Consider the following 20,513-nt stretch of genomic DNA (forward strand, 5'->3'; position numbering starts at 1 on the left):
GTGTTGTCTTGCTGAAAAATGGCTTCTGGAGTGTTGTGCAGCGAGCGTATGGCTACGGCTCGCAGGATGTCGTTCACGTAGGTCGCACTGGCCAAAGTGCTCTGCACACGCACCAACTGTGATTTGTGGTTCTACACAGTAGCGTCTCACATCATAAGGCCTTGAGTTCGCGCTGTACGCCATGTGCGAATGCAGTCACTGTGATGCCGCTCCCCCTGTTTGGGACGAACGGAAATCATTTTCAAACAAACAGAACCCGTATTCGTCCAAAAATACTATCTGATACCATTCCTGTCACACTGACGTAGGTCCACACACCACTGGTGTCTACCACGTTTCTGCACATTCGTCAAAGGTTGGGGGAGAAGTGGACGACGAGCACGTTACCCATGCCGTAATAAACGGCGACCGACTGTAACCCCTGGTAGTGAACGATATGGTAGATCGTTCCACTGTTGCACCAGAGGCGAGGAGCACGCAGATTTGTCCGGCAATGCGATTCGGATAAGGTGTCGAAATTTTCGGAGGTGATTTCGGGTGTGCGACGTGACCCGTAGTATCGTGTTCTAGGTGCTTCCGTAAATTATTGTGAACATACCCATTAGGCTGCCGAAACACTACGTCCAACACGAGCATTAATTTCCCCGATGGATGCTCCACATTTTCTCATATCGATAACGCGCCCTCTTTCAAACTCACTGATTTGACGTTACGGTTGACGCACAAATCTCACTGATCCATTACCTTTTGTTTACACCAATAACGAAAACCACAGGTGCATTTCGCCTGCAGGCGCGACATCGATGTTGATCTTGAACCCATGGGCCGACATGGTTCAAATAGTCATCGTTTCTGCAGGACATACTAATGTAGACGTGCTGTGAATATCAAGGTCCTAATTCTAGTCCTTCAAGGTGCTGGTTTTTTTTTTTGTCGGAAAGTGAATGTATATTCACTTTCCGTCTGTTCTCAACCCGCTTTTTCTTAAGCTGCAATTTCACTTTCCCGCATCACCCAACGTTTCTAAACTTCACAAGTGAAACAATAACTCAGCATCAGTAATGTTTATCAGTGGCGGATAGCAGTGACGTGTATCGTTAAATTGGATCTAACTTCTGGCATTTTAGGTGTTCGTTGAGCTTTTAAAAATGCAAAGTTTCTCCTGTGTATTTTATTATTCACTTCTTCGCTTATTACGTATGCAACTCTTTCAACCTTTCTAACAATTTGGGGAAAACGTTAGTTACACTCAAAACTTCCGTAAGATTAATGTGTCCTTCATATAGCTCCCGATTAAGGGCTCGCATTTTGGTATAACGGGACTTTATTTCATAGATCAGTCAAACTGTTTGAGTTATTTGTTTCATTTTTTCTTCGCTGGATGAACTGTTTTGCAGGAACATTAATATATTAAGGTACAGTATTATCGGACTGCTCAACTTTATGCAGGGTGGCCCCAGAAATTTTGCGACAAACTTTGAAGGTTTTGTAGGGAGCACATTGTGCTCATGTGGGAGGGATCTAGATGCTTGTACAGCAATAAACTGGCAGTCAAGATCGCAGAATTCTTTGTATGCCATGATTACCGGTTTAGGCGAAACTTAAACCGCCATCATCGGATTTTAGGACACATACAAGTTATATAAGATCCGATTCTGGCCGCTTTAGTTTAGCCGAAACCGGTAATCATGGAATAAAAAGAATTCCTGCGATCTTGGCTGCCAGTGTATTGTTTTACAAATTTCGATGGGCTGTAGAGGGTCTCTTGAGGAATCGAGAATAGTACCCGTGTCCAGAAACGTTAGCTAGTGACACTACAGAGCATGGAAGTAACAGGCGCCGCCACCTACCGCCAGACCTCCACTGGGCCTCCCCTTCGACAGCAGAAGTGACTTTGTACTCTGGCAGGCTGATGGTGGGACATCTCACGTTGTTAATCGTCATTCGGTGATCGTGAGTGATTGCGACGATCCCCTGTTGAGAAGATATAGCTAGCTGCTGCGTAGCAGGCGTTCCCTCCTGTGAATGCAACGCTCTGTCTGCTGGGTGGATCACGATTTCGGACACGGGTTCCCACCCACAGTTTATTGTTCTCCTATAATTGTCTAAGATCGGCAGTGTTTTTAGATACATTTACCTGATTTATCGCATAACCAGTTCTCAGTATTTTCTTATTTTGCTCCCTTACGTCAAATGAAAAGTAGTGCAGAGGGCCTTTCATCATTATTCCAAAAAGCTGATGAATTTCTATTTTATTTGTTATATATATTTTTCGACACTTTAATATAACGTTCCACAAATATGTTTCCACAGTTGGGCCTACTTAGGATGCGTGCAGTCGTGTACAAATCTTGTTGTTGTTGTGGTCTTCAGTCCTGAGACTGCTTTGATGCAGCTCTAGATGCTACTCTATCCTGTGCCAGCTTCTTCATCTCCCAGTACCTACTGCAACCTACATCCTTCTGAATCTGCTTACTGTATTCATCTCTTGGTCTCCCTCTACAATTTTTACCGTCCACACTGCCCTCCAATGCTAAATTTGTGATCGCTTGATGCCTCAGAACATGTTCTACCAACCGATCCCTTCTTCTAGTCACGTTGTGCCACAAACTTCTCTTCTGCCCAATCCTATTCAAAACCTCCTCATTAGTTACGTGATCTACCCACCTAATCTTCAACATTCTTCTGTAGCACCACATTTCGAAAGCTTCTATTCTATTCTTGTCCAAACTGGTTATCGTCCATGTTTCACTTCCATACATGGCTACACTCCATACAAATACTTTCAGAAAGGACTTCCTGACACTTAAATCTATACTCGATGTTAACAAATTTCTCTTCTTCAGAAACGCTTTCCTCGCCATTGCCAGTCTACATTTTATATCCTCTCTACTTCGACCATCATCAGTTATATTGCTCCACAAATAGCAAAATTCCTTTACAACTTTAAGTGTCTCATTTCCTAATCTAATTCCCTCAGCATCACCCGACTTAATTCGACTACATTCCATTATCTTCGATTTACTTTTGTTGATGTTCATCTTATATCCTCCTTTCAAGACACTGTCCATTCCGTTCAACTGCTCTTCCAAGTCCTTTGCTGTCTCTGACAGAATTACAATGTCATCGGCGAACCTCAAAGTTTTTATTTCTTCTCCCAGGATTATAATACCAATTCAAAATTTTTCTTTTGTTTCCTTTATTGCTTGCTCAATATACAGATTGAATAACATCGAGGATAGGCTACAACCCTGTCTCACTCCCTTCCCAACCACTGCTTCCCTTTCATGTCCCTCGGCTCTTATAACTGCAATCTGGTTTCTATACAAATTGTAAATAGCCTTTCGCTCCCTGTATTTTACCCCTGTCACGTTTAGAATCTGAAAGAGAGTATTCCAGTCAACTTTGTAAAAGCTTTCTCTAAGTCTACAAATGCTAGAAACGTAGGTTTGCCTTTCCTGAACCTCACGTGTTCCAACATTTCTACGGAATCGAAACTGGTTTTCTCCGAGGTCGGCTTCTACCAGTTTTTCCATTCGTCTGTAAAGAATCTTATACGCAGATATTTATAGAAAACAATTCTTTAGCTCGTGGGCTAGTGTTTACCGTCGTTTCCTCTGTATCGTTGGTGCCTTCGTGTTGTCTCAATCAATCAATGTACAGCCTTTGAGGGGGACTCTGTAAACCATAGCTCCCAAATAGCAGCCACCTGCTTTACGCCATATGCAGTGATCTGAAGCGAGTCCTAGCATCGACACGTTACATGGTTAAATGGCTTCCGTGCTCAAAGGATCAGATTTACACATTATTTTAAAAATATTCTTGTACTAATCTGTGAATCTATATTGATCAGCCGGAACAGTACCACCACCTAGCTAATAGCGGGTATGTCCAGGTTTGACACTGCTAAAAGCGGAGACACGTTGTGGCCTGGAAGCGATGAGGCCTTGGTAGGTCACAAGTGGAGGTTGGCACCACATCTGCCCACACAAGTTACCGAATTCCCGTAAATTCTGGGGAGGGGGCTATGACGCCATGTTCACACTTCCCAAATGTGTTCGACTGGATTCGCATCTGGCGAGTGTGGGGCGCTGGAGTGGTGGGGGCAGCACATCAACTGGAACTCGCCACTATCTTCCTCGAATCACTCCATGACACTGCTGGCCTTCTGACATGGCTCATTATCTCGTAGAAAAATGCCGCTGCCGTCGGGGAAGATTCACTTTGTCTGCAAGCAATTTCCAGTACGCCTCGGCCGTTGTGGTGTGTTGCACGACCTTCGCAGGACCCATGGATTCGCACGTGAACTTTCTCCAGAGCATAATGGAACCGCTGCCAGCTTGGCTGTGTACTGCTGTACGGGTATCAAAGAGCCAAACCCCTGAAAGACAGCACGATGAAGAAGGTATCGGCAGTCATCAGACCATGCAACTCTCTGCCGCTGCGCCAACGTGCAGTGCCGGTGCTGGCGTGCCCATTTCAGTAGTAGTGTCCGATTTGGCGGTGTTAACATTGGCAAATGCATGGCTCGTCGGATGTGGAGGCTCATTGTAGGACATTCGACAAGTGCAATGAGGGTCTCACCCCCCCCCCCCCCCCACCTCCCCTGCCCCCTTACCACACGACGTTTGTGCGTCGTTTCACCTTGGTGTCGCCACGTGTTGAAGACACTCACCACAGCATTCCTCCAACACACGAGAACTCGTGCAGTTTTCGAAATGCTCGTACCGAGCCTCCGGGCCATCATAGTCTGTCCTCGGTCAAACAGATAAATCGCCCTGCTTCCCCATTCCACCCTCGGACAGCATGCTCACTGATACAACGGGCACCGCGTGTTATGCTGACTGGCAGTCGTTCCTCCTTGGTGACGGTGCTGTCTCCTGGACGGATTCATGTCGGTAGTAGGTCGGCTGGTCATAATGTTTCGACTGATCAGTGTAAATCTGATGAAGTTATCAGTTAAGTGACAGATGTTTCCCTGAAGTGTTTCGTAGTGGTACTGTGAGCCGTCTGACGCGGTGCGTGCCGTGTTCTCCGCGCCTGCAGGTGCTGGATCAACGACAGCAAGTACCTGGCGGTGCTGGTGGCGCCCGTGTGCATCACGATGGCGCTGAACCTGCTCTTCCTGTGCAACATCGTGCGTGTGCTGCTCACCAAGCTGCGTGCCGGGCCGCGCGTGGGCTCCAGCCGGCCGTCCAGCACGCTGCTCCAGGTGAGGCCGCCGCACCGCCGAGCACACGGCGCAGGTTGCACAGCCTGCTTCACATTACACGAGGAACAAAGCAATGTTCGGGAGCTGTGTGAAACCTTCCGTTGCTCATAATGACAGATTGCTGTTCTTTATTGGGATGGGGATGTTTCCTCCTTTTCTTCTGTACACTGGCGTGAGTTGTGTCACATAAATGAAAGTTCGCAGGCGTGTTTCTACACCTGAAAGGTGACGTATTTTCAGATTTCGCGCCAGACGCATGAGAGTGACGATAGCAGTGCCGCTATGAGAATGCAAAACAAGTTTGCTTTAAATAAACGCTGTAGCAGTTGTGAAAAATTACACTTTAAATAGCGAATTGTTGATAGTCAAGAAGGTGTTTACGGCGTCAAAGGCGCCATTATCAACACGTCACTGAGTTTGAACGGTGTCATTTGATAGAGCTACGAGAAGCTGGATGTTCCTGCTGCGACAGTGCAGAAAGACTTGGCAGGACTGTAGCCACTGTGCCGGCCGGAGTGGCCGAGCGGTTCTACGCGCTTCAGTCTTGAGCCGGGGGACTGCTATAGTCGCAGGTTCGAATCCTGCCTCGGGCATGGATGTGTGTGATGTCTTTAGGTTACTTTGGTTTAAGTAGTTCTAAGTTCTAGGGGACTGATGACCTCAGATGTTAAAGTCCCATAGTGCTCAGAGCCATTTGAACCATTTTTGTAGCCACTGTACGTGACAGCTGGAAGCCGTGCTCACGGGAGTGTACGGTTGCAACAAGAACGTGCTCCGGACGGCCACGTGGCACCACCGGGGGGAGGGGGGGAGGGAGACCGTACTGTCCGGCGTACGACACTGGCGCACCGCAATGAATCTCCAGCAACAATTTGAGCAGAATTTGGCTCCACAGTGAGAGAATGAACTGCTACAAATCGATTAATCCAAGAACTGCTCCGAGACAGACGCCCTTTAGCATACATTCCAGTGACCCCAAATCACCGCCATTTGATACTTCAGTGGTGTCAAGCCAGAGCTCATTGGAGGGCAGCCTGGAGATCTATTGTGTTTTCTGACGAGCGCTGCTCATGTCTCCGTGCAGTGATGGCCAAGTGTTGCTTAGGAGGTCGGTTAAGTGCGTGGTAGACAGACCTGGAGCTATAGCCTGGAGTGCGATTTCACATGACAGCGGGAGCACTCTCATGGTTACTCCATGTTTGCAGATTTGTACGTTAGCCTGGTGATTTCCTCTGTTGTGCTGCCTTTCAACAGCATTTCAGTCGTTTTCCAACAGAATAACGCTCGCACACATACCGCTGTTGTAAGCCAACATGCTCTACAGAATGTCGACATGTTGCCTTGGCCTGCTCCGTTACCGGATCTGTCTCCAATCGAGTACATATGAGGCATCATCAGACATTAACTCTTCCGTCATCCACAAACAGCATTAACAATCTATCTATTGAGCGACGTAGTGCAATAGGCATGGAACTTCATCCCACAAAATGACATCCGGAACCTGTACGACACAATGCAGGAATGTTTGCATGCTTGCGTTCGACATTCTGCAGGCTATTGTTAATGTACCAAGATTTCACATTTTCAGTGTCTAATCTCGCGCATACATTTTCCTCACATTTTACATTGTGAATCCCTTAAATATGTTAGTTAGACCAATGTCTTCCCGTAATTTCATTGTGCTACATTAATTATGTTTTGGTACTGCGAATTTTTTTTCTGCCAGTGTATATAGCACTGCTGTGCAATGTCGTTTGACGACATTAATAAATATAGCTCATCTATATTACTGTATAAAGACAAGTTGTTATTTAACGTTGTTAACAAAAATGTCGAAAAGTGCCTGAACGATTTACTTCCAATTTTTAACGATTGCTATGACAATCGCTTAGGCTCTTCTTTACGAAAATATACACTACTGGCCATTAAAATTGCTACACCAAGAGGAAATGCAGAAGATAAACGGGTATTCATTGGGCAAATACATTAAACTACAACTGACATGTGATTACATTTTCACGCAATTTCCATGCATAGATCCTGAGAAATCAGTACCCAGAACAACCACCTCTGGTCGTAATTGGGCATTGAGTCAAACAGAGTTTGGATGGCGTGTACAGGTACAGTTGCCCATGCAGCTTCAACAAGATACCACAGTTCATCAAGAGTAGTGACTGGCGTACTGTGACAATCCATTTGCTGGCCCACCATTGACCAGACGTTTTCAATTGGTGAGAGATCTGGTGAATGTGCTAGCCAGCGCTGCAGTCGAACATTTTCTGTATCCAGAAAGGCCCGTACAGGACCTGCAACATGCGGTCGTGCATTATCCTGCTGAAATGAAGGGCTTCACAGGGATCGAATGAAGGGTAGAGCCACGGATAGTAGCACATCTGAAATGCGACATCCACTGTTCAAAGTGCCGTCAGTGCGAACAAGAGGTGACCGAGACGTGTAACCAATGGCTCCCCATACCATCACGCCGGGTGATACGCCAGTATAGCAATGACGAATACACGCTTCCAATGTGCGTTCACAGAGATGTCGCCAAAGACGGATGCGACCATCATGATGCTGTAAAGAGAACCTGAATTCATCTGAAAAATTGACGTTTTGCCATTCGTGCACCCAGGTTCGTCGTTGAGTAAGTACACCATCGCAGGCGCTCCTGTCTGTGATGCAGCGTCAAGGGAAACCGGAGCCATCATCTCCAAGCTGATAGTCCGTGCTGCTGCAAACGTTGTCCAACTGTTCGTGCAGATGGTTGTTGCCTTGCAAACGTCCCCATCTGTTGACTCAGGGATCGAGAAGTGGCTGCACGATCCGTTACAGCCATGCGGATAAGATGCCTGTCATCTCAATTGCTAGTGATACGAGGCCGTTGGGATCCAGCACGACGTTCCATATTACCCTCCTGAACCCACCGATTCCATATCCTGCTAACAGTCATTGGATCTCGAGCAACGCGAGCAGCAACCTCGCGACACGATAAACCGCGATAGGCTACAATGCAACCTTTATCAAAGTCGGAAACGTGATGGTACGCTTGTAGGTGTCGCCACCGGCGCCAACCTTGTGTGAATGCCCTGTAAAGCTAAACATTTGCATATCACAGCATCTTCTTCCTGTCGGTTAAATACCCTGTCTGTAGCACGTCACCTTCGTGATGTAGCAATTTTAATGGCTAGTAGTGTAAATGTTTACAGTTAAAACCAATTCAAGAAAGAAATTTTTGAAAAGAAATTTTTAATCAAAATATTTTATCAAATATTACATACACAGAAATGTACGCTTTTGTATTTGGCCACCGGCGTGAGCGCTGCAGCAGCGGAAGCGTGCGTATCGCTGGTGCAGCGCGCTGCCAGTGCTTGGCTACAAGGTGAGCTGCGAAGCCGTGCTCTGAATGTGGCGTGACGCTAAGGAAATTATCGTGCGTCGTTATTAAACACAGCCAAATTTTCAAGTTCTCGCGTCACAGAATGTGCAGAATGGGGCAGAAGCAGAAGAAGGCAGACACAGGGAAGCAACCTTCGACATCGCAACCCACTAGGAATGCGACCGCAACCCACTTGGAATGCGGAACGGAAGCGCAACGAACATCATATGCCTGTTCCCCCTCTGTACATTCAGTGCAGTAATGGCTGGTGGGCAGAGATGTATGATGACATAGCCAACTGCTGCAGGGCAGAGTAGGCGTAGAGCCCGTTGACTCGGACGCCATCGTCCAGCTGCAGGTAGCGAGCGTGGACGACCACCGCGCACTGACTAGCCCTGTGGCCGCCCACATTCCTGATCCACCTACAGTGGAGAAGACGACAGCGCCGTAACAGCGCGAGAAGCTGTCCGAGGCACTGATCAACGGGCTGCCTTGGATCTGTCACGAGAAGGCGGTCCGAGAGTGGCTGTCACGTACAGGATTCAGGGGTGCAACTAGTAAGCTGCAAAATCGGACGAACAAGAAGAGGCCGCCGCTCTACATCGTCGTAGTGGAAACTGCGACGGATGGCAGCGACATCTTCGGGATAAGGAAACTCTTGGACTTTCCTGTGACCGTCGGAATTCTCCCCCTAGGTATGGACCCTAAGCCCCAGTGCTTAGGGTGTCAAGCTGAAGGGCATGTGGCAAAATACTGCCACGCCGTGTTGCATCAAGTGCGCCGGCGCGCGCGACACCCGCGACTGTGACAGGCAACGGGATGAGGCGCCTACTTGTGTTAGCTGCGGCAGGTCATACGTGGCAAAGTGGCGTGGCTGCACGGCCTTTGCCAGTGACGGCTGCGCTGGAGACGAGGCGTAAACCGAGGAGAAATGACGACGGCGCCGTAAGCACCGCCTAACGAAGACGCAAGTGCACGAGATGCGCGCCATGATGGCGGCCGCGGCGGAGGAGGCATGCAGCCAACTGCGGCAATTGCGCTCGCAGCTGGCGCACGACATCTGAGCCGACGTCATAGGTGGAGATAAGACACCTGCCGCCGCTCCCCTTACGGAGCAACCGGCGGAGGAACACAGCGCGGCGGACACACAGAAGAACAACACGCGTGCCGCCGCAACAACGCCGAAGCCCATTGGTTCCGAGCAGCTCCACTTCGGCGAGAGGGCTACCACAGCGGACGCTCAGTGGTATGTGACACGTCGTCCGCTACACAGGGGAGACACTGCCGCGGCCCTAGCTGAGCCTGTCAGCGCAGCGAACGAGGTTTTTTTTTTTCCCCTTGGCGCTAACCTTTGCACTTTCTCACCTCTGTCCTTCAAACCGCTACCCTTCGTTCAACTTTCGACCGAATGTATCTCCAGATGAGTGCGTATTAATGGTTAATCTTAACCAGACGTACGCAAAAAGTTGCCAAGTAGTCATACAGATGTCAGAGAGTAGTCTTGGAGGTTGAATCGAGGTACTCAGTATACGCCCACATCACACTATGAAATAAGATCTAATCCTATCCAAACTGAGTTCATACTACAAAGATCGTAAGAGCACATTTTACTTATCTCATGTGCACAGCTTCTCTGTGTTCTTCAAATTTTTTTAGGAAGCCACATTTAAAGGAAGGCTGCGGTAGTCGCTCGATCACAAAAGTGCCTGGACGCTCCGTATGCTGACCCAGTATGTTGGGTGCTACGAAACCGCCGCAAACTTTGAGTCTTATACCCACGGATGACAACCGGACAAATTTCGAATAGAAAGCTGGGCGTGGTGTTCCACATTTTCCTGCGTGTACTGTAACTTGACCAGTCACATAGTTTTTAAGAAGTGCTGGAAGCTGGTTTCCTACCACCACCTCAGGTGACAAATTATGAGAAAATAATACTACATTCAAAATTACAGAGCCTCTACAAAGAAGAAATAAGAGAAGCTATCCTCAACCTCTAGTTGCAAACAAACCCCAATTACTCACTCACCCAGACATTACAGAGATTATTCCTGAAGGGAAGAGTGGTAAAAGGATGAGACAGGATGCCGGTGTGAAATACTGCGAAATGAAGCTAATGTACAATGCTTCCCTAGGGCGTCTTTCTCCCAGCTCTCATTTTATGTGAAACAAATAGCAGCATATATACCTGCTATATTAACTGAATGCAATTTAAATATTTCTGGGAAATGTTAGGTGCTAAGTGGTTGATACAGTACGCTTATAGTACTTTCTCTTCTATGCAGGCAGCTTGTACCTAACTCGGGCTAAGCCGATAGTTTTCAGACTCCTCCGATTCGCTACCCTCAGCGCACTGGCAGTAGTGGATACGCTTCGTTACACGCCTCTCGCCCTTTCCGCACGTTCGTGCCAAATGGATAAGTCTCGTATTCTTGCCGTCTCTTATTCTACCACGGACAATCAAATATAACTTGTCACTCGCTATGATTCCTTTTCCTGTATGGAATTTATTTTCGATACTGCCAAAGTGGCTATTAATTCTCCAGTTACTTATTGTCATGGAATGTGGTCTCCGCTGCGTGGCAGAACGCCGGTATTTCGATGTCCCACAACACTAAATGATCTACGGTAAGTGGCCAGACCAGCTACGACCGCCTGGCAGCTGTACACAATATATGATCGAAGGTATCTGGACACGCCATGTGATGCGGAACTGACCACTAGATTTTACAAGAGGCATACCCGCCAGTGTATAAGGATGCGGGCAGTGCTGTGCTGTCAGTAGAAAAACAGGAACAGCAAAATGAACCGGCCAGGAGAGCTCAGTTACTTGGAACATGTACTAATGATTGGATGTCACGTGAGTAATAAATCCATCAGTGAGTTTTCAACACGTCTAAAGCTGTGGAAGTTCACCGTTGTTGTAATGAGGCATGCCGCACAACTGCTGTACGTGGAGTGACGCGCATAACGGTGAGTAATTGTAAATAAAGTCACTCTAAAACATTGGAAGGAAATATTCCTGAGTTCCAAAATGCTACCAGCAATCCTACTAGCACAATGGCTGTGGATAACGAGTTGAAAATAATGGGTACAGCGGTCGAGCAGCTCCTAGTAAGTCACACTCTTGCAGTCAACGCTAAGCGACGCTTGAGGTGCTGTGAAGAGCGGCAGCATTGAACAGCAGATGACTAGGAACGAGTGTTTTTTTTTTTTTTCAGTGATGACTCATAGTGCACCGTATGACAATCCAAGTGGTGGGTTTGAGATTGTAAACGTCTGAAGAACGTTACCTGCCTTCAAACAGGACATTTTGTCAGTATGATATCGTCCACTTACGGCACTTGAGAAACCGGCAAATATGGAAAGATATGAACATATTTTACGCCATTTTATACTGCGTACGGAGGAGAAACAGTTCGGAGACGTTTATCGTTTGTATCAACATGACAATACAACCTGTCGTGTAGCAGCATCTATAGGGTAATTGTTGGCGGACAACAGGGTTCCTGTAATGGATTGGCCTGCCCAGATTCCTGTCCTGAACCCAGTGGTACGCCATTGTGATGAGTTGCTCCAAACCTCCAGCATCCAACATACCACACTGAAAGCCTACGGAGCAGATTTCAAGCCGTCTTAAGGACTAAGGGTGTTCACATCCGACATCAGTGTCCAGTGAGAGGTATTTGTATAATTGTGATCATACAGTGTAGTACGCCGCCGAACGTCCCACTGCAGAGACCGGCCACCGCACGGCAAATTTTCCACGATTTCCTGCAGTAGCCTTTGTAAGGCGATGACGTGGCGACTCAGTTTGGAATTATCTTGATACAACGAGATCAAGTACTACAACCTCAGCTGGTGCCATTAATGCTACTATAGACACGGTGACTGTTCATCACTATGTAGACGACAGAAATATGTTCACGTAAAAGGACTCAATCAAATGGCGCACTCACGAGCACCATTATATGCACAACTTGTTAGGTTAGCAAAAAAAATATTTGTGCGTAACATCTACATCAGTAATATCGTTCGATAACGAAAGTTACTATTACCAAATAGTCTGTATCGGGTATCCTTCTCGACGATAGAGACCATATACGGTAGAAGAATCTGTCATTACATGTACAGTCTTAGTTGATAGCCTGGAATCATTGATCGATAACTAAGAAACAAACGGAAAAGTTCGGAAACTTTCATACTCTCACTCATATATTTTAATTTTTTACCTCGTACAATGTATAGCATAGTCTCAGAATCAAATTATAAGTCGTCCCAAACGCGCAGTTCAATTCAAGGTTACTGCAAGGTTCCTGTACTTCTGAGACGTGTGCCATAGCTGATGTTTTCCTTCCATTTACTCACAAGTGGAAACACCTCTGCCCCACTGCCAGACCGCCGGGTATTGGTAGAAAATCACTACGACTTTATAATGGGCCTGATAAAAAACATAACGCTGTTCTCCACGTGGAGTGGAGAACGAAGTGAGCTGGACCCGGATCGAATACGCACAGCTGATTATCGATCGGCCAGTTTAAGTGTGGTTTTAGGCGGTTTCTCACCCTCGTTTACGCAGACGGCCCAACCCCCTAAACCCCTCTCTCACGTCAGGTCGGAGAACATGCTAATCAAACAGTTAAACTAAATTAACACAGATTCACAGACAGTTTAATAACAAAATGCAATGTGGGAACTTCTGAAAAAAGAAAACAAACGGTTCCACTACTGGACAGCACAAATGTTAGTAGTAAAAAGAAGCACAGAAAATGAATGAACTTTAATAAACAATGTAGTGCCCTAGAACATAAAACAATAGTACTCAATTTCATTAGCTTAGGAACTTCGTTTTATCTGGAGCATTGTGTTACCGATATAAACTACGAAATCACACAGAGGCGAAAATAAGTGTCGAATATTGCCGAAACTTTAAACCTGAACGTTGTCATCCAGAAACAGATTGTGGTATCAGTACATTTGTTTCTTGTTAATACAATCCCGGGGGAAACAATCCGTGTTTCTACTGTGAGGAAGCAGTATGTGCAGTCTATAGCAACCTTGTCGCCTCTACACGCTACTGTTCTTGTGCTATGTATCATCACGAGAGTTCTGTTGCTTCGGGATGGTTTGATAAAAGTAACGTACGATCAGAGGTTGCGTATAGTCACTCCAATAGGACAGCGAATACGAGAGGTGGATTTCGCGGTGAATATCGCTGACAGTTAAATTAATGTCTCTAGAATCTCGGACAAGTGTCTTGCGACATGATCAGCTGAGGATCATCTCAGTATTGGCTAGAGAAGAAAAAACAACAGGTGTACAGGACCAATATCTGTGTCTAACAGCATGTTGACACCCTCAACACAATGCGACACTTCTACGGCGGCAGTTCCAAACAACTATAGAATTGCAGGTGTCAACACAAATGATCCAAAGGAGCTCCATGGGCAGGGATTACGTGCCAGAAGACATCTCAAGGTTCACCCTTTAAATCGGGTTCGGAGGGAGGCTCGTGTTGCATGAGCATGAAACCACTGCGTGGGCAAGCCAGCAGTTGGACACAACGCTCTTTTCTGATGGGACCCGCATCAGTCCCCTCCTGAAAATAACGATATTCGTGTGTGCAGGCAAGGAGGACAACGTGCACAACCCAACTATGTCGTAGACTGCTAGCCTCATAAAGGCAGTTCAGTCATGATTCTGGGTGGACTCACGTACGGCCGCGTCACACCACATGTGCCAATGCCTGCAAAGATTACTGGTGGGAAGTATCCTGACAACATCGTTGCACGCATTGTTGCTGCGTGTGGTGAGCGTATTGGGACTGGATTCACGTGACGGAGGACAATGCACAGCCCCGTCATCACAATCTTGTGAACAGCTTCCCAGTGGAGCATAGTCTTCACATCTCAGCGGCATAGAAAATGCATGGGCGATGCTGAAACGAGCGGTTGTTGTCGTCCTCTCCCACCACAAAGTGGAAAGGAGCGATACCCCAGAAGCTTATCTGGACAGTTTGGTGAGGAGTGTTCCTAACAGCACTCAGAAGTTTTCCCAGGACGAGGAGGGCCAATTGGTTCATAAAAAATGTGTTTTCAAGTTGACAATGATAAGAAACTGCAGTGAAATCTCTTGTAAAGTTTTTTTTTTCATTTTGTTTGGGTTTATCAAGTACAAATATATTAATCTATTTCATTTTCGTTTTCTTGTGACTCCATGTGGCAGAACAAAACCAGTTTTCTTTCCTGTTATGTGCAATACTGACAATAAAGCAATATGCAACATTTATTTTGATCATTGAGATTTTGGGTTATAACAAGGGCTATCTTAAAGAGATGGCGCGCTCTAGCTCGCACGGACAGAAAGAAATGTGTATGCATGAAGAATGATGGAATAACATACGGTGGTTGAGTTGCTTGAATTGAGACTGTACATTAGTGAGTGTCTGTATGTGTGCAGGCTCTGCGTGCGGCGCTGCTGTTGGTACCCTTGCTGGGTCTGCACTACCTGCTGACGCCGTTCCGGCCCGAGAAGGATCACCCCTGGGAGAAGGCCTACGAGCTCATCTCCGCCGTCACCGCCTCCTTCCAGGTTAGTCACTTCTCCCCTCTCTTCGTCTAGTCCTGTACCCATGGAACACGGCAGGCAGTCTTACTCACAGTGATACCGCTGCTGCTTCTTACGTTATTGCTCTAGACCTACTATTGCAGCCCGGTGAAGAAAATGAAACTTGCCCGAAAAATATTTCATGCACCTCAAGGTAGGCGTCATGGAAAAGCTCAAGTACGCTGGACTGCCTATGTTGGAAACGCGACATCTATTTTGATCAGATGACGGCATATTAGCTACCAGAGCGCCGTCCTTGTCTACCCTGTAATAAGGAATGCTCAGACCCAGAAGGTTCTGTGTGGTGCAAATCTGTGAAGCTAGCAGGCAACCACACCACGGAGGCGCACTCGTGCTTCCTACAGACAAATGAGCGAGTGTAAAGGGGTGAGATTGTGGCCGAGCGAGTGGCGAGATGGTCCTTTCGGAGAATTGCCACACACGTACTGCGTCATTTGTACAACTGTGCTGGTATCGGTGATCACAAGAACATTCTCACACCCGTACAGGAGGTTCTGGACGTCCCCATATCACAGACGTACTCCAGGATCGTCGTATTGTATGGGCAGCAGAGAGATCGCACTTCTACAGCAGCACAGATAAGATGGCTTGTGAGCCCAGACATGTCAGCACGAACCAGTTATTAGCAGTGGGGTTACAGGCACACACACCTCTAGCCAGTCTTCCACTGAAGCCAAAGCATCGACTGTGCATGGCTCGATTGGTGCCGTCAGAGGATCACTTGGAAAATAGAATGGCGCACTGTGAACTTGAGCGACAAAAGCAGATGCTGGCTGCACGTAGTTGATGTTCGGTTCCACGTATGCCGTAGACTTGGTAAGCACTGACAATGACCCCACTACAGGCCTTATCGTCTGTGTTGCTGTGAGCTACAACACCCGTTTAACTATGGTGTTTCTGGAGGGAACGCTGACAAGCCCTCCGTACTTGCAGAATGGTGTTAGATCCATTTTTTGCCGTTCTTGCAATAGGAAGGTGGTAAGTTGTTCCAACAGCATAATGCCCACCCACGCACTGCCTGTGAAACTCAATGTGCTTTGCAAGGTGTGCAGTAACTTACCTGGCCAGCGCGATCTCCATACTTGTCTCCAGTCGGACGCGCGTGGGAATGATGGTACAAGAAGGGACTCGCGGACTCGTCAGCCAGTAACTCTTACGGAACTACGCGGATAGACTGCGCAGGTGTGGCATAACGTACCCCAGGACCGTATTCGCCATCTGTACGATCGATTGGATGCTAGAGTCAGCTCTTGGATTGGCGCCTGTGGCCGGTTACACAACGTATTAGTAGGGGCGTTTCAGCACGGGTAAATATCTGGGCTTCACAATCGCTTGTGCTACTTGTCTGTAAATGTTATCATTTCATGTAAGCCGTATCCACTGTTGCAAACAATAAATCTTCAGTTATTTGGAAACCTTTAAAGGATAAACTAACTTTTTTCTAGCAGTGTATTTTCTGGGCTAGTATTACGCTGCCCACCCTGCATTTGGCATTTGACAGAGGGGAGGGGGGAGGGCTGGCTGTATTGCGCCCGCCTCTTACTTTCGGCTCCCAGTGTGTTGCCACTTCGGCGGCGCAAAGCATGCAGCCTGGCAGCAACAAGTGCGCCATGGTGGCTTTGATTTCAAGGTTATTTTAAAGTGCCATACGATCTGTTATGAAGTGGACGAAAGAGGGACATGACATAGGCGAGAAATTGTAGCCATATACGTGAGTTTCAGGTTGTTTCCATGATTCTTTAGAAGATGGACTTTCAACTTATTACCAGCTAAATTTTACAAAATCATAGAGAAAGTTCTCTGGAGAAGTTTGCTTGTTTCAAATGACATACGATGCGCAACTTTCTGAAGGTTCTTTGCTGAGCGAGTTGTTTTGGTAACAAAAAATGGTGTAGTTCACTGAGTTCAATAATTTTTTTGTGGGTGGCACGCTACGTTTGGTGCAGATCTCAGATACTAAAATGTTACCAGTTTCAAATGAATTAACGTGCCTCTGATCCTAATTACAATTCAGACCCAGCTTTTGGCATTTCACGCTTGAATTTCAGAATTTTAACTGACTTCTGTGAGGAGATAAGGACATTAAAGGCATTTTCTGTTGCTACGCAGAGGGAACGCTGGGTGCGGCCGACTGCAGGCAGTACTTGCAGCAGCGCCGAACCTTGTCAGGTGTCTGCTAATTTAAATCCGACTGCAGAATGTCTGACAAAAACAGTCACACTCCGTAAGCAAGGTGACTGATTTTCCGGTTTCTCACTCCCCGAGGTCTTCAGATTACGAGGTTGGCGTTATTCATTACTAGAGCGTGAGCGTTCATCCCTCGTTCTCTGAGCTCTTCAACTAAAACACGCGATATTGCATAGTTTTTGCTCACATTATTGCTGCTTAATTCTAGATCACTCACGAAGTTTCAGTGAACAATTTGCGAAATCTACTATTTCTGTAAAAAGAGGAGCTCAGGAGAGTTGGCATTCCACGTACGATATCTCTAAACGTGACTATAAGCATTTAGCTCGAGCCTCGGAAGCGGTGGCTGAAATTACTGCTATGCCGAAAGTACTGCTAGTCCGAAAATAAAAAGACCTGTCGGGTGGCTTTCGTAAGATACAGGCCACAAACGTATGTCTTCTTATTCTGTACTTAATTCTTACATCTAAGGTATAGCGCATTCCATGTGTTCACGCATTACTTCAGGTGATAAAAAAGAGAGGGTAGCGAATTGTGAGTGGTTTATTAAAAAGAGTCTTGTCGGGCGCGACGTTTCGACCAGTTTCGTACACGTCATTTTAAGGCGAATGGTTGGCTGCATGTCCATTTCATTCCTCTATAGCCGCTGGACCGCAGGCTTCTCTGCCGGGAGCCCAACGAGTGGACCAGACGAGTGTTTCTGTCTCGGAATACAAGAACTGCTTATCTGCTGACGACATCCCCTTGTAACGTATTTTAGTGCAAAACCATTCAACTCGGTGACTGCAATCGAGAATAGCAGTGCTGACCTGTGCAAACTATCAGAGTGTACACAAGATCAATCGTCCCTGACTTGTAACCCAGTGCTGCCGGCCGAGGTGGCCGACCTGTTCTAGGCGCTACAGTCTGGAACCGCGCGACCGCTACGGTCACAGGTTCGAATCCTGCCTCGGGCATGGGTGTGTGTGATGTCCTTAGGTTACTTACGTTTAAGTAGTTCGAAGTTCTAGGGGACTGATGACCTCAGAAATTAAGTCCCACGGTGCTCAGAGCCATTAACCTCGTGCTCATTAACGTAAAATTTCGGACAGCTTTTTTTTTAGTCGAAACCTAATTATTTTCCTTCCTCAACAAAGGATCTATTATTAAAATTTGACAAAGCCTAAACTGGGATGAACAGGAAGCTACAACCCGTTAGAGTTTATTATCAACCCTCGAAGCAATAAATATACTGAGAAAAATATCTTTCAATTCTATCAACAAAAAAAAAACTTTTGCAACCGTTTACAGTTTCAGTTACTTATTACTGTAACAATAATTTGCAAGAATCTCAAATTTTCTCTAGTTACGCACTGCTTTCCTAGCTACCTTGCGAAAGCTGCTGAGATTTCCGTACACTCTGTCGCTTTACCGTCTGATTATTATATTCCTGCCCCGCCTCTACTCGATTTGAACAGTCCTGTCAGAGCAGCACTGCGGAGAAACCCGTTACCGTCACAGAAAAAGGGTTCTATCCCGCTTCATCATACAACTGCCTTCCCTAAGTCCCTTTCCGTGATTGGAATGCAACTCTAAAATGAGTTTCTCACAATGTTAGAAAATCAATGTGTATCTTTGGTCCAAGAGGTGACAGTGACATATCGTCTAAATCAACATTGTTCACTCTTGATTTTTTGAACCACTCATAACGCCATTAAATCAAGGGCACTTCTTTGCTATCAAAACTTTCTCATTTCCCAAAATCCTCATCGGAAACCATCAATCTGCATTTACGCTTTCTCACTGCCAAAAATTATCGTATTGTTTTACACTTGATGATGTTTGTATTACTATTTGCTTTAGATACTGTTATCATTGTAACTTAGTTGTCTGTATTTTAATTCACATTTCTTCATTACCCCAAATTATCTTATTGTTTAACACTTAATCATGGTTGCATTATTATCTACTTTAATCATTATCACATAGATGTTTTAATTCCAAATTACAGGCAGTGGAATTATTAGAGTTGCTTCTTCGCTAGGTATACCAAAATATGATACAAATAATCTTTTCGTATTTATTTCTTATTGTTACCATTAATTTGCAGTTTCTCTCGCCGCCATAGCTTATGCAAATGTGTTCGCAGCGCCAGTTATCTTCCCTGCAGCCGTAATCTGTGTGTCACAATACGCAGTCAGACCCTAGTTTCTTCTACGTTTCTACCTATGGCGATAAGTACCTTCTAATTATGACGCCAAATGTTGAAGGAAGTTTTGGCTCTATATCGTGCCGCAGTATACGTTAATGTATGACTGCCACTTCCAGTAACAAATAATGCTGCATCTTCGACAACCATTCGCTACCTGCGCAGTGGTATATTCCAACGTGGAAAAGTCGCATACGATCGTGTACTGCTATTCAAGGTAGAACCACAAACCACGATGTGGCAGGCTGCATTTGTTTGTCTGGACCACAAGCAATTTACGAAGATGACACACCATCATTTTTTGGTCTTCAATCGTGGTACTCAATTTCTGAGACCTGTCACGAACTCCTCTGCTATGCCAACCTCTTCATCTCTTGCAACCAGCATCCTCAATTGCTCATTAGATATATTCCAATCTCTCTTTTCCTCTAACTTCTAACGCTTCGCTGTGGTCGAGCGGTTCTAGGTGCTTCAGTCCGGAACCACGCGGGTGCTGCGGTCAGAGGTTCGAATGCTGCCTCGAGCATGGATGTGTGTTATGTCCTTAGGTAAGTTAGGTTTGAGTAGCTCTAAGTCTAGGGGACTGATGACCTCAGATGTTGAATCGTATAATGCTTAGAGCCATTTGAACCATTTTCTAACGCTTCCTCAATTACAATGTAAGTTGTTGCTTGATGTCTTGATACATGTCTTATCACCCTGTCCATTCTTCTTGTCGCAATGTTCAACACGTTCCTCTCCTCGCCCATTCTGCAGACAAGCTTCACATTTATTACCTTATCTCTTCACCTGATATTCAAAATCCTTTTTTTACCTCACTTGTCAAATGTTCGGATTATCACAATTTCCGATTTCTCCACAGTCCATGCTTCACTTTCATAGAATTCTGTTCTGCAAATTTACATTCTCGGCAATGTCTTCTTCAA

At 46.2% G+C, this 20,513-nt stretch overlaps 1 protein-coding gene across 1 annotated transcript in view; it reads left to right on the plus strand.

Moving 5' to 3' along the window:
• The window catches only part of LOC126251709 (calcitonin gene-related peptide type 1 receptor-like), a 609,959-nt gene that overhangs the window by 586,592 nt on the left and 2,854 nt on the right, over positions 1-20,513 (plus strand). The window contains exons 7-8 of the mRNA XM_049952302.1: positions 5,047-5,212; positions 15,045-15,176. Coding sequence (XP_049808259.1) covers positions 5,047-5,212; positions 15,045-15,176 — 298 coding nt within the window. The remainder of the gene's footprint in view (positions 1-5,046; positions 5,213-15,044; positions 15,177-20,513) is intronic.

Source organism: Schistocerca nitens, chromosome 4 (genome assembly GCF_023898315.1).
Source record: "Schistocerca nitens isolate TAMUIC-IGC-003100 chromosome 4, iqSchNite1.1, whole genome shotgun sequence".
NCBI classification, from domain to species: Eukaryota; Metazoa; Arthropoda; class Insecta; order Orthoptera; family Acrididae; genus Schistocerca; species Schistocerca nitens.